Below are 14,957 nucleotides of genomic sequence, written 5' to 3' on the forward strand. Positions count from 1 at the left end.
ACTCCTCACACCGGAGAAATCCAAATTGCTTTATGAAGGAAAAAAAAACCCCAAAACTGTAAATCATATAGTCATACAATCTAAGAGTCAAGAGAAGCAGTCAATTGTTCTCTCTCACAAATACATAATTAAAGAACTTAACATATGAGCTCTGACCCTTGTATACAAAGCAGTACATACATTCAGATCTGCAGCAACAGCTTACTCCTGATACAACAGTACAACCACTGTCAGTGTGACCACCTAGGTATTGTCTTAATTATTAGAACAAAAATAAAGACTTATTCACTGAAAAGCTATTTCCTGAAAGCTTCACTAAAAGATCTGAATTTGATTTAGAAGTACATTCTTTGTGTTAAATTATATTAACAGTTAAGCTTTTGCATATGTACTTTTTCCTCTTACCCAGGAAAAGTCTGTCATTACCAACCAAGATAACAGGATATGCCTAGATGCCTCTAAGCATTTCAAGCTGTCAGAATCCCTACAGAGGATTCATCCCTGGGTTACATCCCCTTATGTGAAATATTGAAGGTTTATCTTGATCATCACTACATACAACATGAAAACAGTTCAAAAATGAGATGAATATTTTTTTTTAAATAACCCCGCTCCATAAACCCAATACATAACTGAAAAATTATTTATACTAACTGTATTTTGAGGTCTTGATTACCCCAAAATCATTCTACTGGTATTGTACTACATTCTGAATTAAATTCAAATCCTAAATAACTGGCTAAATAAATTCAAATCCTAAATAACCATCCCATTCACCAATTCTCACACTGTTTCTAAAATTTCCTACACTGAGCTCAACAAATTCTTATATAAAAGCCACAATCTCTCTTCATACCTTTTATACCACCTAGGTACTTAAAACTTTTTCCCTGCTGTCCTTGTTATTAAGAAAGACAGGGACATTTCCTATTCTTTTAGACGATATCAACTCTCCTACTCCAAGTTTACTGGAAAAAAAAGTCTTTGAAAAGGGCCAGAGATACAACTTACAATGTCACAAAGCTGAAAGGATACAAAAATATTAAGTATACATCAAATCCTACATACCCATTACACGTAACAACTGAAGAACAGTAAACTGGTTTAGGCACTAGCTAACTAATTTCCTTTTTTTAATTAACTGTTTAACAGGATCATAAACACCACCTTACAGCCATTTCCCAAAAGGGTGAACTAGGACTTCGTAGTATGATGTAATAGCCATAGACAGTAGGGAATCCACTCAGAATATCATGGTTTCCTAGATCTTGAAAACATAAAATATTATATATTACTGGACTACAAACTTCAGGAAACAAAAAAAACAAAACAACACAAACAAACAAAAAAGTGTTATTTTCGTTTTAGTTTCAGAGTTAATTCTGCAACACTCTTCCTGATATTTTCCTTTCCCCCGCCACCTCTTGCACAATAGTTCTATCATCCTCCTTCCAATCCTTTTCATCTTCCTTAGCTTTCCCATTTTATTCCCTACATTCACAGGAATTGTATAAAACTGAAAACTTTGCTGACAGTATTTCTAAAAATCTACCTACCTACTTCCTGTTACTTACTGGAAAGGCACTTATGGTTCCTAACTGTTAGACTCCTTGACAGACATTGTTCTAAATTATAGCCTAAATCATCCCATTGCCATATCTCACATCTTCACTTTTTCTAAAGCACAGACAAATAACCTTTCCTCCCTCTTCAACTCACTTTTATCCTTTTTCTACATCAAACTGAAACTTCTGATCCTTGCCTTCCAGGTTGCACAAGTTCTGTCCCTGCCTCACATAGTTTGTATCTCCATCACTTGCCTTATGGCAGCCTGTATTTTGCTAAACTCTCTTTCCTTCGAAGTGATCTGGAAAGGAAAAAAAAACACCAGGGGTTTTGTGCTTCCTTATGATGAAAAATTGATAGGTTCATCAATGGAAGCCTGATTTCCTTCGGGTCGCCACCTTCTGAAATATCAGGCTATCACAACTCCTGCAACAAAGGTCAGCAATTTGTTTTGTTTATAGGGGCAGGTCTTAAGGGTTTCCTGGATGACTCAAAATTACACATAAGGAACCTTAAGCTCTCAGGAGAATGGGGTGAAAGTGCTACACATTCAAGTAAAAGCATAAAAAGAAAACAAATGCAACAAAAATAACTTTAGAGTTAGTAAGCGTCTTCCCTCCCCTGCACGTAAGTCAATGCAGTCTTTAGGTTGCACTTTTTAACAGCACTCCAAAAAGCAATTGTAGGCTTTCTCCAAAGATCATAAAACCAGTAACAAAACACACAAGGCCAGCTAAGCTTCAGTTGTCTTTTGGTGCCTTATTTTAGATGCACATCAATGCTTTCCATACCTACAGTATCTCCCAGACCCACAGAAACCAGCCAGCCTTCTGCAGGCCTCCACCACTGTTACCAGAACCCGGGTCAGCCCAGACACACCTCCTGCTCCTCCTGCCCAAATACTGCCAGACCGATCCTTCCACACCCGCACTGCTGCCCGCGGTACATCGCGCTGATTTACGACAGAGCTTGCACGACTTCGCCCAGACCACCAAAGTTTCAAGAAGCCAAAAAGTGAAACCGGCGCACACCGCTGGCCCAGGCCCTGCCCCACCTCGGCCCCACGCCAACAACCACCTACCGCAGCTCCTCCCGCAGTCCCAGACACGCCGCAGGGAGTACGGACCGACCCCGCGGGCAGCCGGGGACACGCGGGGAACCCACACGCCCACCCCGAGTGTTCCCTCCCACAGCGCCCAGGGGCCGAGCCCTTCCCGTACCTGTCCATGGTCTGCGGCAGGGCCAAGCCCGTCTGCTCGGACATGGCTCCCGGGAGGAGGAGCGGGCCTAGCCACGGGCCCGGAGCCTGACAAAGGCGGCCCCGGCGCCGACGGAACGGCGCGTCACGCGTGTGGCGGAGGGGGAAGGGAAGCCAGAGGAAAGGCAGTGAAACCGCCCTCCCGCAGCCGGAGCGGCCCCTCCTTCAGCAGGCGGGGACGAAGCAGAACGCCGGTCGCTGAGGAGGGACGGAATCACACGCAGAGCCTGCGCGGCCCAAGCCGCCGCGCTGCTGGGGTGAGAGGCGGCGGCGGCAACGCCTCTGTGAGGTCAGTGCTGAACGCAGCCGCGACACCCGTCACCACCTCCCGTCGTCGCAGCGCGCCTGCGCCGGGGCAGAGGCAGCGGCTGCCGCGGCACGCTGGGAAGTGTAGTCCTGCCGCCCTCGGGAGTTTAAAGGTCCGGCGGGGCGCGTCCCCCCTTTCCCATCCTGCCCCCCCACCCCCCGTCTGTGGTGCTGCTCCCTCTCTCCTCCCTATGCCGCTCCTCGCCGCTGTCGCGTAGCCACTGCCCGGCACCGCGCGCGGGGCAGGTAGGGGAGCGCGGTGGCGGGGTGGCCCCGTTGGCGTACGGGGTTAGGCGGGGGAAGGTCAGCAGCGGGCCCGGCCCCGCTCCCGCAGCAGCGGCCGCCAAACGTCCCGCCGCCGCCCGGTTGCCCTGAGGGTCTGGAGGGGTGGGGGAGCGGGAAGGGCTCTCGCGCCACCACCCTCCTTCTCGCGCAGCGGCCGTTGCCCTTCGCCGTGTGTGAGGGGGCGGCTCTGCCCTGCGCACGGGCGGCGGGAGAGACTGGGCCGCCTTCTCCTCTGCCCCCACCCTGCTCACGCAGGGCGTGAGGGGCCCTTAGGGAAGGAGCACCCTCCTGCGTACCCCAGACATTCCTTCGCCTGCTGAACAGGTGCCGGCGCCTCCCGCCTTGTGCTCGGCGGTCGGCTCCCCCCACCCCGGGCCCTGCCCTTGGGGTGGAGAGGCCTGAAGGAAGAGGGCACATTGCCAGGTGCCTACCCCGGTTAGGCTGCGGAGGGCAGCGGTGGCTGGCATGGCAGAAATCGATCGGTTTCTGTGGGCTTGTTGGCGATGACAGGGACAAGCACCTGGCGCCCTTGTAAGTGGCCCTTGGTGCTTGATGGAGGCTTGGTGGCCACTAGCTTCTGTGCACGAATGGGGTGAAGTGTGGGACAGCTGGCGGTAGTAGCAATGCTCGCATTTCACTTTGTGTGCTTCCTAATGAGAAAAAATCCTTCTGAAGTGCTTTTAAAATTTGTTATATGTTCTCATGTTAATACAGACCATCACAGTCTGTGAAACTGGGAATCCAGAAGCTGAAAAGCCTTTAGAGCACAAAGGTGGATAGCACCTAGAGAGAAGTTGCCTTCCTGTTTGTTTCCACTTCACGTATCTGTCTCCACTCTTCTCAGTCCACGTGTATGCAGATTTGCATGCATGTACAGGCTCTGCATCATGCCACGTTCCCCAAACAAAGGGCGAGGTTCCTCTATTCAGAGGCAGTTGTGACATTCCAGATTCTTGGGAAGGTTGGTTAGTGAAAATCAACTTTGAATTTTCCATTTCCGGTTATGTATAAATACGTATGTATGTATATTTTTAATAAATAGCTTGTAATAAGTTTTGATACATGTAACCAGTCACTGATACCTTGTGTAAATTGCAACTTTGTTATGCTGCAGTTGCTGTACAAGGTAGTAATTTATGGGACCCACCTCACAATTGTACAGCTGGATCAATCTACATTGGTTCTTGGTTGAGACAAGTAGCATTTGCCTGGTGGATAGACATGGCTACAGAGATAGGTAGAACAGGAAGGAGACTTCAGTGGATACACTGGATTCTTTGACTGTGCTGCCTTAGCTAGAGAAAAATCAATCTGTCACTGAGAGGGAAGTGTAAAAATGCATGTAAAACATCCAGACTTGGGACTTGTAAGCAGTATTATATGTATAGAGTAGGGAGGGTGGTGTTTATTTTCTAATTGCTGCAAATATCATAAATAGGAATGCTAAAGTAGTTACAGTGATGTAAATGTTCTTTACAGGATGTATAGAAGCGTGTAGGAAGAAGGCATCATGCTAACATCCTGTCCCAGAAAATTTATTTTGTACTTATTCTTGGAACAGTGAGATTCAGTTTTGCTTGCGCTACCGATAAGTCTTGTATGTATAGTGGCTGGAGTAAACCATATGGGCATGACTTCCTGGAAGAGAACCTAATACACATTGTCCCAATTACAGCTGTTCGTGAAACATAAGAGCAGTATTAGATATCAGAGTTTCTGGTTCCTAATCTTGGTCTGGAATAAGTGCATTGTCAATTGGCCAGAGCACTGATCAGCTAGACTAGCCAAATGCTTAGGTTTTTAAAATTTATTCTCAAACATTATGAATGGAAATAGGGAAACTGGTTTTATTCGTTGGATTATGTGATTTGTGCAATTTCTGTATTTTTGCCTTGGAGCGGGAAGGATATGCTAGTTGTCTGCCATTTAGGATAATGCTATGAGGTCATGATGAGTAATAATGGCTGTGAACAAGACTTACCTGAAGAAATGTAACCAGAACTCAGGATCACTTGACTACCATTGGAGGCTAAAGAAGTCTGTGACAACAGTGGCTGCTTTGCTCTATCAGTGGCACAGGGAGGGATGAAAAGACCAGGTAAAACTTGAAAATTAGGTCAAAAAGTGAACATTTGGTAGGTTTGGATGGGGTTTTTCTTAATTTTTTTACCAAACATGGAATATAATAACATAATAGGATACATAAAAACATGATAGGATAAAGGGTAATGATTTTAAACTAAAAGAGGGGAGATTCAGGCTAGACATGAGGAAGAAATTTTTTACAGTGAGGGTGGCAAAACACTGGCACAGGTTTCCCAGAGAGGTGGTAGATGCCCTATCTGTGGAGACATTCCAGGCCAGGCTGAACGGGGCTCTGAGCAACCTGATCTAGTTGAAGATGTCCCTGCTCATGGCAGGTGGGTTGGACTAGGTGACCTTTGAAGGTTACTTCCAACCCAAACTATTCTATGATCCTATAGTGGCAGACCTCTTAACATCCCATAAATAGCTTAAGGATCCTGAAATTTAAAAACTGATATGTGTTTTTTTATTGTTCAGTAGTTTGTTGGAGAACTTGGGGTATGTATTCTCCATTTTTCTGCTCTTCTCAGAATCTAAGTGTGATCCTAAAATACATATATTACCATTTCTTAATTTGAGAAAAAACTCATTCCCTCACAGAGCAAGAGTTGTCATTCCAGCCTCATCTCTTCCCCTTAACAAGACCGGATATGCAGCTGCACTATTCAAATGCTTGCTTTATTCTCCCCGACAATCTCCTCCTTCATTTCACTTTCCCTCATCCCCTTTTTCTCCATTTTCTTTCCACTTTTTATTCTTTATGCTTCCTTCTTTGCATTGGTGATTTCCACTACAAATCTCAGGTTGCCTTTTGCAGATTTTTTTTTTTAACTACTGTTTCCCATATCATTCCTATGTAGATTGTTCCTTCCTTCTGTCTCCATGATGTTCATTGCGCTCACTCTGTCTTCTCTTGCCTTCACCTGGTAGCAGCTGCATTTGAGCCTCGAGAGAACTCTCTTGGGTACAGATTCCCTTTTGCCAATGCAAAGTGAGAGAAAATGGTTGCTACTAATTGAGCTTTAACTGAGCTCAGCCTCACTGATACTGACTGGAGATGGCAGCCATTTTGAATGAAATAAAACTGCACATTTGAAGGCAAGTACAGAACTTAATTAAAATCATCAAAACCAGCATAAGCTATTTTGGGCTTAAAATTGAGCCCTAAATTTGGCTGTCAGATTTATGTCAAAAGATCAAATTTTAAAATACTAAATCGTTTGATAACAGATTTATACAGTTTTAAGCTTAATAAAGGAGTTGACTAGCAATTACTGTAAAAACAATATGGAGGTATATTAAATATTTATCTGACCATTTCTTCAAAGCCTGAAAAAGAGGCTGAATAATGAAGGAGCAGAATCTTAATACAGTTCTTTTGATCTGGCAACATTAAGATTGTTGGAATTATTCACTGTTTTCAGTGAAAGCTAAGTAACCTGGCAATATGAAAGTGTTCTGTTTTGGCAAAACTGCACTTTAATGGCTATGAATGTAATATATAAAATTAAATTACAACATCAGTTAGGCATTTTTTATCGACTTGATTTCATCTTTGGAAAGACAAGGAGACCTCTATTAAACAATGAAACAAATCTAAAGTGATACAAACATTTCTACAATAAAATTTCTTTCAGTAACTTAATTCTTCATTTTAACCTTCAAGTTAGTTGAAGTATTCACTTTCTGACAAAAAGACTAGCATGGTTTGTTAGTCATAAAAAGCTTAAATAGTTTCATAATAAATTTTATAAAATAAAAATACACTTAATACAATGTTGATTGAGTTATCTAGGCTTATTTAGGCCTTTTTTATGTTTGTTTCTTTGGAGCTGGCCCAGGTCAAATAATTTAAATACTTGATTGAATTAAGGTCTTGTGTTCTGATACAACTTCTGTTATTATAGAAACTGGTTCTCTTCTACTGGCTAGTTGATCAAAACCTGTCTTTATGTCCCAGTTTTCTTCAGTTCTGGAGTGTTTCTCCATTTGCAAATATCATAAGGAGCACTCTCCTTATCTTAATAATTGATCTACAAAGTGAAGCTGTGTCCTGGAAAGAACTGACAGTAAGGATGCGGTCCCTTCCACATGCATTCTCAAATAATCTGAAAAGCAATTACCCAGAGGTAAATAGCTATGTAAAGGAGGGGTACAGAAGACCTAGAACCTGCCCTGTGCTAGCTGGGATATTTCAACAAGTGAGGTATTTTCAGCTGCTTTAGGAAAGCAGTTTTCCTGCCCTTAATGATTCAGAGTAGAACAAACAGGTTAGAACAAGTGTTGAGAAACTCTTTAATTTCAGCTTGATTTAAGGCAGGCAGATCATACAGTCCAACACAAACAGACTGTAGAAAGCAGAGACATAAGTGTTTTAACAACCTGTTTTCAACTGCCCTAATTTACCTTTCTCAGCTTTAGTCATCTCTCTTTCACACATAAAGCTATGCATATTTCATCCTTGGGAAAAATCAGCCTCCAATTTTGTTAAACACTCATATTGTCACACTTCTGATTTTAAAAATGTAATTCCCATTTGGTCCTGAATAATTAGTATTATGAATGATTATCCAGAATAAATATCCAGAATAATTCATGGACTGGTACTAAATAGAGCACAAGTGCCAGTAAACAGAATTCTGAAAACTTTACCCAACCTACACTAATCATGAAAAAATTAATATCTTACGAGAGTAACTCCTGTCAGGCTATATGTTGATGGGAAGGCTGGAGATACATGGATAGTGGGTAGTTGAAGGGAGGCAGCCAAAATGTGGAACCACAGTGTACAGAGTAGATAGAATGTTAAATAGTAAATGATTTAAATAGTGCAACTTTTCACCTACGTGCTGATTTTGGTTTGTTTTAAATGTTCCCACTTGACCTATTTCTGTTTGAGTTTCAGAATGTTTTTAGAAGTTGTGACAGGTGATTATTTAATATTTTCTTCAGCTAAGCAACATGACACAATCTCATTTGTAATAGCTGTATATAGCTGGTGTGAGCTTCTAATTAACTTCTTATATTACAAGTTTGAAGTTTGGAAGAAAGTTTGGAAATAGTAGAACTATTTCTTTGTCTAGCAATTGTTGTTGTGAATAGCTAGCTATTTGATCTGGGCTTATAAATTAAACTGTTAAAAGCTCTTATTTAATTACTCACTTTCAGCTCAGTCTGACACATGTTTATGTCCTCAGAGCTGGTGATTCAGACTGCAGCAATTTTCCCAGAAGAGAGGGAGTGTGCACATATTTTGTTTCCTTTCGAGCCCTGTTCCTTTCAGGCTAGCAGCAGTGAAATGCCATCTGTAGACTTCAAGCCCCATGATTCCTTGGGAGAGCATGCGCTGAAAGCTTCCAGTTGTCAAAGTGCTCTTGCCAGTGTGGTCGACTATTTGTCGACCTGAAAGAAGAAAATAAATATACTGTCATTTTATTGATCTTTAAATACAGAAAATCAAAAGGTAACTGTTCCTTAAAAATTTCTGTGTTGACTGCATGGGCTACTGCATGCTGGTATTGCTGTGGGGACATAGATTTCCTGTACTGGATTGTAAATTTGTACAAATACTTAAACCAGCAAATAATTGAGAGGTACTGTGTATTAGCCCAACATTAGATATTGACTGGCTTGTCTTTCAAAGTCATTTATTGTCCAGTGGTTTTCCATTCGGACTGGCATAATTCATTAAAGGTAGATCTTGACCTTGACAAGAGGGTTGAATTGTACAGTGATTTTTACCTTTTAGAAGCAACATGAAAATGAATGTGGATTACAGTCCTTAGGATAAAGCTCAAAAGCAACTAGCTAAGCCAAGGTACATATTTGAAGTAACTGCTGTGCTAGCCACTATAGCTGGTGACTAACTGATTTAAATATACCGTGTTGACAACAGAATTTCAACATTTCAGCTGCTGTGTTTTTTTCTCTAAATATATTTTTATACTGATAGCTCAGAACCAGGGAGGGGGTACATATAATCTTTTTCTCTCTCTGATGTGGATCATCAGTAATTTTATGTAGTCTTAGGAGTAACGGTGATTTTTGAGAGAAATGAAGCTAATGCAAAGCTATTCAGAGCTTGGTGTATTATGGCTTACTGCAGTATTGCTTTAGAGTGCCTCACCAGGTTTTCTGCACCCCCAGCAGCAGCAGAACTGCCTGTTACAGATGCAGTAGTTTACTCCATTCTTCTTAAGAACTCGCTTTCATGTTCTTGCTGCATAGTCTGTTCATGGACCCTTGCTCTTCAATAATAGGGAGCATGATTAGGTAAATAATAGGGAGCATGAGTAATAACTTGCTTGATAGCAGAAACCTGCCCTTGACATTAATTTTAACTAAAAAGTGTGTGTATGGCTCAGAAGACATTTAAAAGAAAGAAAGAAACAAAAATTGTTAAATATACACATGGACCATCTAAAAACTGTTGATGTTGGAAAGGAGAGGGTCACGGACTTCACTCTTTGCCACCTTTCTTGAACAGTTAATTGATTTGGCTTAGCTTTTAGTTTGTTACATGAAAACAACTATCCTAAAAACATGCAATCTTAGGAATGTTGATATCATATGGTTAACTCAATAGAAATGCAATTAGGTATTTAGCAATGACCATCTTTGACATAGTTACTCAAAATAAGTGATTTTTGGCTCATTTAAAATACTTTTGAGATTTATAATGATCTCTTCAATTGACTAAAAATCTGCAAAATGTAGAGGTTCGTGTTCTAGTTTCATACAATTGCTGTTCATTAAAATCTGTATATACATCAGTCCTATTGTGTTTCAAAATAGTAATCAAATTATATGATCTGTCCGATTTCATGTGAAGCACCTTTTCTAGTTGATATATGACTCAACCATTCTACATAAATTTACTTTTTAAACTTAAACTTATGTAGTGATTTCACCAATAATTTGAGTCTTGTGCATATAAAGATGGCTTTTCAAATGTGGCGTGTCTATATTTCAAGTATTTTGATTTCCCCCACTTTTATTTTTCATTGTGAAAGCGTCAGAAACGACACAATCTAATAATACCTCTCAGATCTGCTCATTTTGACCTTATTTTTTCCCCAATGAACAAATTACTGATGACTTCATGCATATAGAAATATGGCGAGTAGAAATACCTTTAGACAAAAGACTGCTTTGATGTAAAATAGCTTTTTACGCAGAAAGCTCTTAAGGTCACCGAAGGCAAATGTAACACCCGTCGGTGTCTTTGCACATTAAGTGTCTCCACATTCCGCCCCCCGGGCCCCCCCCCGCGCCCCGTCATTGCGATCGTGTCTTATGCCCGCAGCAAGCGGCGAGCTGGGCGGCACAAAACGGCCAGGAAAGGATTGTGCGGCTGAGAACCGCTTCGTGTCAGGGCGAGATTTCATCTGTGCTTTCTCTCTGATAAATCTAAATAATTGAAAGCTTGCTTGCTAATTAAGGAAAATCGGTACCCGGCTCCTTTAAAGGTCCTCTAATAGAAAAGGGGGAGGAGAAGAGTGAAGACGGGTGTCTTTTTAACCTTGCTGAAGGACGCAGCAGTATTTATTGACGTATGCAAATAACCAGGGGGAGGAGGTGGAGGAGGAGGAGGGTGCTTGGAAAAACAGGAACCAGAATCAGTTTCTCATTGCAGGGTGAGAGCTCTGAGTTCCGGTGTAAGAGAAAAGAGACGTGGCGAAATTGCTGTATATCTCTGCCCTATAAGCACATCTCTCATTTAGACTGAAGGGAAACAAGGCATCAAAAAGGGTGAAGCATCTTTAAAAATATTTTGAAGGCAATCTAGCACGATCAAAGGTTACATATTCCTAAATGGGGGAGGGGGAAGATTACAGGTTTGCCTTGCAACTTGCTGTAGCATAGCAGTTGGACGAGATTTTTAGTCAGCAAATGATTAAAACAGCCTGGTTTGTGGTATGAATGACAATGTTAATAATCTGTCTTTGTGTTTTTTTTTTCCCTACTGTTTCAGCTGCGCAAACCATGCAGGATGATTTACTGATGGACAAAAGCAAAGCCCAGCCCCAGCAGCAGCGGCAGCAGCAGCAGCAAGATCCAAACTCAGCAGAAGCCCCCTCTACACCCATCTCGTCGGAGGCACCCAAACCAGAAGATAGCAGTTCAGTGACTAGTATCGGCACATCGGCTCCTTCCCAAAATAGCAAGGAGAAGATGCAGATGGAGTCTCCCATTTTGCCTGGGTTGAGCTTTCACCAGCCTCAACAAGAACCTGCAGCTGGCACCTCCTTGTCTCCCTCCTTTGGCAGCACCTGGTCTACAGGGACCACAAACACGGTGGATGATAGCTTTTTCCAAGGGATTACTCCAGTCAATGGGACAATGCTTTTCCAGAATTTTCCACACCATGTCAATCCTGTATTTGGTGGCACTTTCTCGCCTCAAATTGGCCTAGCTCAGACTCAACACCACCAACATCAGCAGCAGCAGCAGCAAGCTCAGCAGCAGCAGCAGCAGCGGAGGTCACCTGTGAGCCCTAATCAGGCACCTTTTGCCCAGAGAAATGCTGCTTACAGCCATCAGCCCATCATGACCAGCAAACCGTCTTCCTCCTCTGCCTCCTCTTCTTCCTCCTCCAGTTGGAATAACCATCAAAATGCAGCTTGGAGTACACCTTCCAACCCTTGGGGTGGGCTGCAGGCTGGAAGGGACCCTCGCAGGGCAGTTGGAGTGGGAGTCGGCGTGGGAGTGGGGGTTGGTGTGCCCTCTCCCCTCAATCCCATTTCACCTCTAAAGAAACCATTCTCCAGCAATGTCATTGCCCCTCCGAAGTTCCCACGGGCTGCACCCTTAACCCCCAAATCCTGGATGGAAGATAATGCATTCAGGACGGACAATGGCAACAATCTGTTGCCTTTTCAGGTAAATGACTACATGCACTTTCTACGTGATGACTGCTATCGCAAAGTTGTATTTTTTGCAGGAGTGTATTTCATGTTACGTTTTACCTGAGAGACACCTCCATAACTCATATTTGCACAAAATAATCATAAGAAAGAAGTGAGGTTGATCCTAGGGAGTGCATACACAACATTTCAAAATTCTGGCATAAGGTTTATAGTCTTATTTTTCTTGTATCTTATTCTTAAATGTGACAGGGCTTTTTGCTTGTTTTTGTTGTTGTGTGTGGGGTTTGTTTGTTTGTTTGTTTTAGCATATAAAAGGTAGTAGCCTTCCTTCGTGATAAATAGGTTTGGTAGGCTACATTCTGTTAGTTCTCTGTGTGTGATAATTTTTTTCTTCATATTTTCCCATATTTGAGAAACAGGAGACATTAAAATTGCTGGCTTCGGTTTTCTAACTGGCATGGTAATTTTAATCAAAGATGCTTTTTGACCTGAAATCCAGTTAATTATTTTATCACCACTGAAATAACTAATTGTCCTTCTGTTGTGGTGGGATTTAATGGGGAGTCTGTTCACATAAGGTATATATATGAAAAGCTGTCTGATACGTACACCCTGCTGTTATATTCACAGTGCACTTTTTGAATACATCTAGAAGCGGCGTGGGTGTGTATGGAAAGAGTGGCGTATCTGTCCTTTCCAGTAAGGAAATGCCTAATACAATTGATGTGATTTAGAAATGGTAGGGAGGTATTGTATAAAATAGACCATTTTATGCTGTTCAGAGTATTTGCAGAGAAAAGAGACAATAGGACACGACCTTCAGAGCCATATTGCAATGGAGTCTATTTACTAGCTACATAGCTCTGAAATATTTAAAGCTGCAGTGCCCTTCACTGTTGTGGTTTGTTTTTTGTTTTGTTTTGTTTTTTTTTTTTAATCTATGACGACAAAGCAGATCAATTGCAGCTGAAACTGGGCCACATAGAAGATTTGCAATTTTAATGCAGAATGAAATCTGTCATGGTGTGAAATCCATTTTAAGTTGAAAAAAGCACAGCATGCAGTTATGGTTGTCTCTATACAAGGTGAAGTGAATCTCAAATTGCTTCTACGTTAGCTTTTTTAGTTTCAGACAAATTAAAATATTCTGTTTTGAAATACAGTGAAATCATATATGCTTTCTCTTTAGGTAATCACTTTCTCAACAAAGTATGAACTGAAAGATTTTCCACTTACCAGTATAGAAAGAATAGCATCTAGATTGACACTTAGTATTAGAAACAAAGCAAAAAAAAACCAACCAACCAACCAAACAAACAAAACAATAACCCAAAAAAACCCACAACCAAACACCCCCTCCTGGTTACTTTAAGAGATTGTTGAAGTAAAATACATGCATTCCTGTGCACTTTCCAATCCCATTCAAAGAGGGCACCTTATAGCCCAGAAATTTCATTTTGCTGCTTCATTCTGTTTAAAGAGAGAGTTGCTAATTTTTTATTGGCTGCCCTAAATGAAGGCGGAGTGGCTGCTGGTGAACTGCTGGTCAATGTGTCTGTAACACTGAAGTCTGAAGAAGGATTATACTTTAGACACAATGTGCCTGGTGAAACAACTATGTTGCACAAAACAGAGCCACACAAAAGCTAATTAATATAGCTCCCAGTTTTTTTTTTTTTTTTTCCTTAGGAATGGGAAATGTGTTTCAATTTACAGCTATTCTTTTATTTAAATTGTCTACATGTAAGATATTAAAAATTCTAGTAGATTTGAATTAGTAGGGAAAGCAACAGTAAATGTTCTTATTTCTGTGGTTTGGTCAGTGAGATACATCTTTGCTAACTAGACAGCTTTATTATCGTGACTGTAAATTGTCACAAATTAAACTAGCAGGTATTTAGTCTTCACTAGGAAAAATGCAGATAAATGTTTTTAAAGAAAAGGTCCTTTGGTTTTAAAGTAAAGGTTTTGAAAATCTAAGTTAGCCAATATGTAAATTTGGAAACTTGTTATTTTCTCTCTGAATTTAACCTGGTATTTCCCTGTTCAACTGAAAGCCAATACTTAGACTACACTCAGCACCAGCTGGAATAACACTGATTTCAGAGACTCAGAAAACTTAAAAACTTAGAAAACTTTTTTTCTCTTAGACTCTTTTTAATACAAGCTGCTGAATTTTGCATAAAAGATTGTAATCTGGGTTAGTCGTTATTGCTCCTATACTTAACAAACTGTCCAAGTCTTGAAACTGTACTATCAATAGGAGGCAACTGTTTAGTTACATTGATAAAAAGAAATTCAAATTAATGTAAGAGTGACTGCCTGGGTTCTGGTTGCGTTTTTTTTTCTCCTGCTCAGAAATCGGGCAAGGTGTTGACACAGTTGACACAGTAAGTTCTGCTTGTCAGCACTATCAAGTAATTCTGGCAGGTTTATCTATGTACATCTGCTACCCTTCATAACGAAGCATTTTTGATCTGCTTCAGAAATATCTTTCAGTAAACTTGATAGCAACACAATAATGCACATTAGCGAGTTCTTTGTGCTAACCCATTCTTTTCTCTTATGTTGAGATTGTAAGACTTCTA

The 14,957-nt window shown here is 41.3% G+C and overlaps 2 protein-coding genes across 12 annotated transcripts in view; one reads left to right on the forward strand and one right to left on the reverse strand.

Moving 5' to 3' along the window:
- The window catches only part of MARCHF5 (membrane associated ring-CH-type finger 5), a 29,650-nt gene extending 26,730 nt beyond the window's left edge, over nt 1-2,920 (reverse strand). For both annotated transcript variants that reach the window (XM_065843135.2, XM_065843133.2), the window contains exon 1: nt 2,787-2,920. In XM_065843135.2, coding sequence (XP_065699207.1) covers nt 2,787-2,830 — 44 coding nt within the window. In that variant the 5' untranslated portion in view covers nt 2,831-2,920. The remainder of the gene's footprint in view (nt 1-2,786) is intronic.
- Nucleotides 2,921-3,000: 80 nt separating this feature from the next.
- Nucleotides 3,001-14,957, forward strand: part of CPEB3 (cytoplasmic polyadenylation element binding protein 3) — a 94,906-nt gene continuing 82,949 nt past the window's right edge. For 6 of the 10 annotated variants that reach the window (XM_071812011.1, XM_065843127.2, XM_071812017.1 and 3 more), the window contains exons 1-2: nt 11,144-11,251; nt 11,475-12,382. In XM_071812011.1, coding sequence (XP_071668112.1) covers nt 11,486-12,382 — 897 coding nt within the window. In that variant the 5' untranslated portion in view covers nt 11,144-11,251; nt 11,475-11,485. The other 4 variants (XM_071812013.1, XM_071812012.1, XM_071812019.1 and 1 more) reach the window with 4 other exon arrangements.

The sequence above is a fragment of the Patagioenas fasciata genome, chromosome 8 (genome assembly GCF_037038585.1).
Source record: "Patagioenas fasciata isolate bPatFas1 chromosome 8, bPatFas1.hap1, whole genome shotgun sequence".
NCBI lineage: Eukaryota > Metazoa > Chordata > Aves > Columbiformes > Columbidae > Patagioenas > Patagioenas fasciata.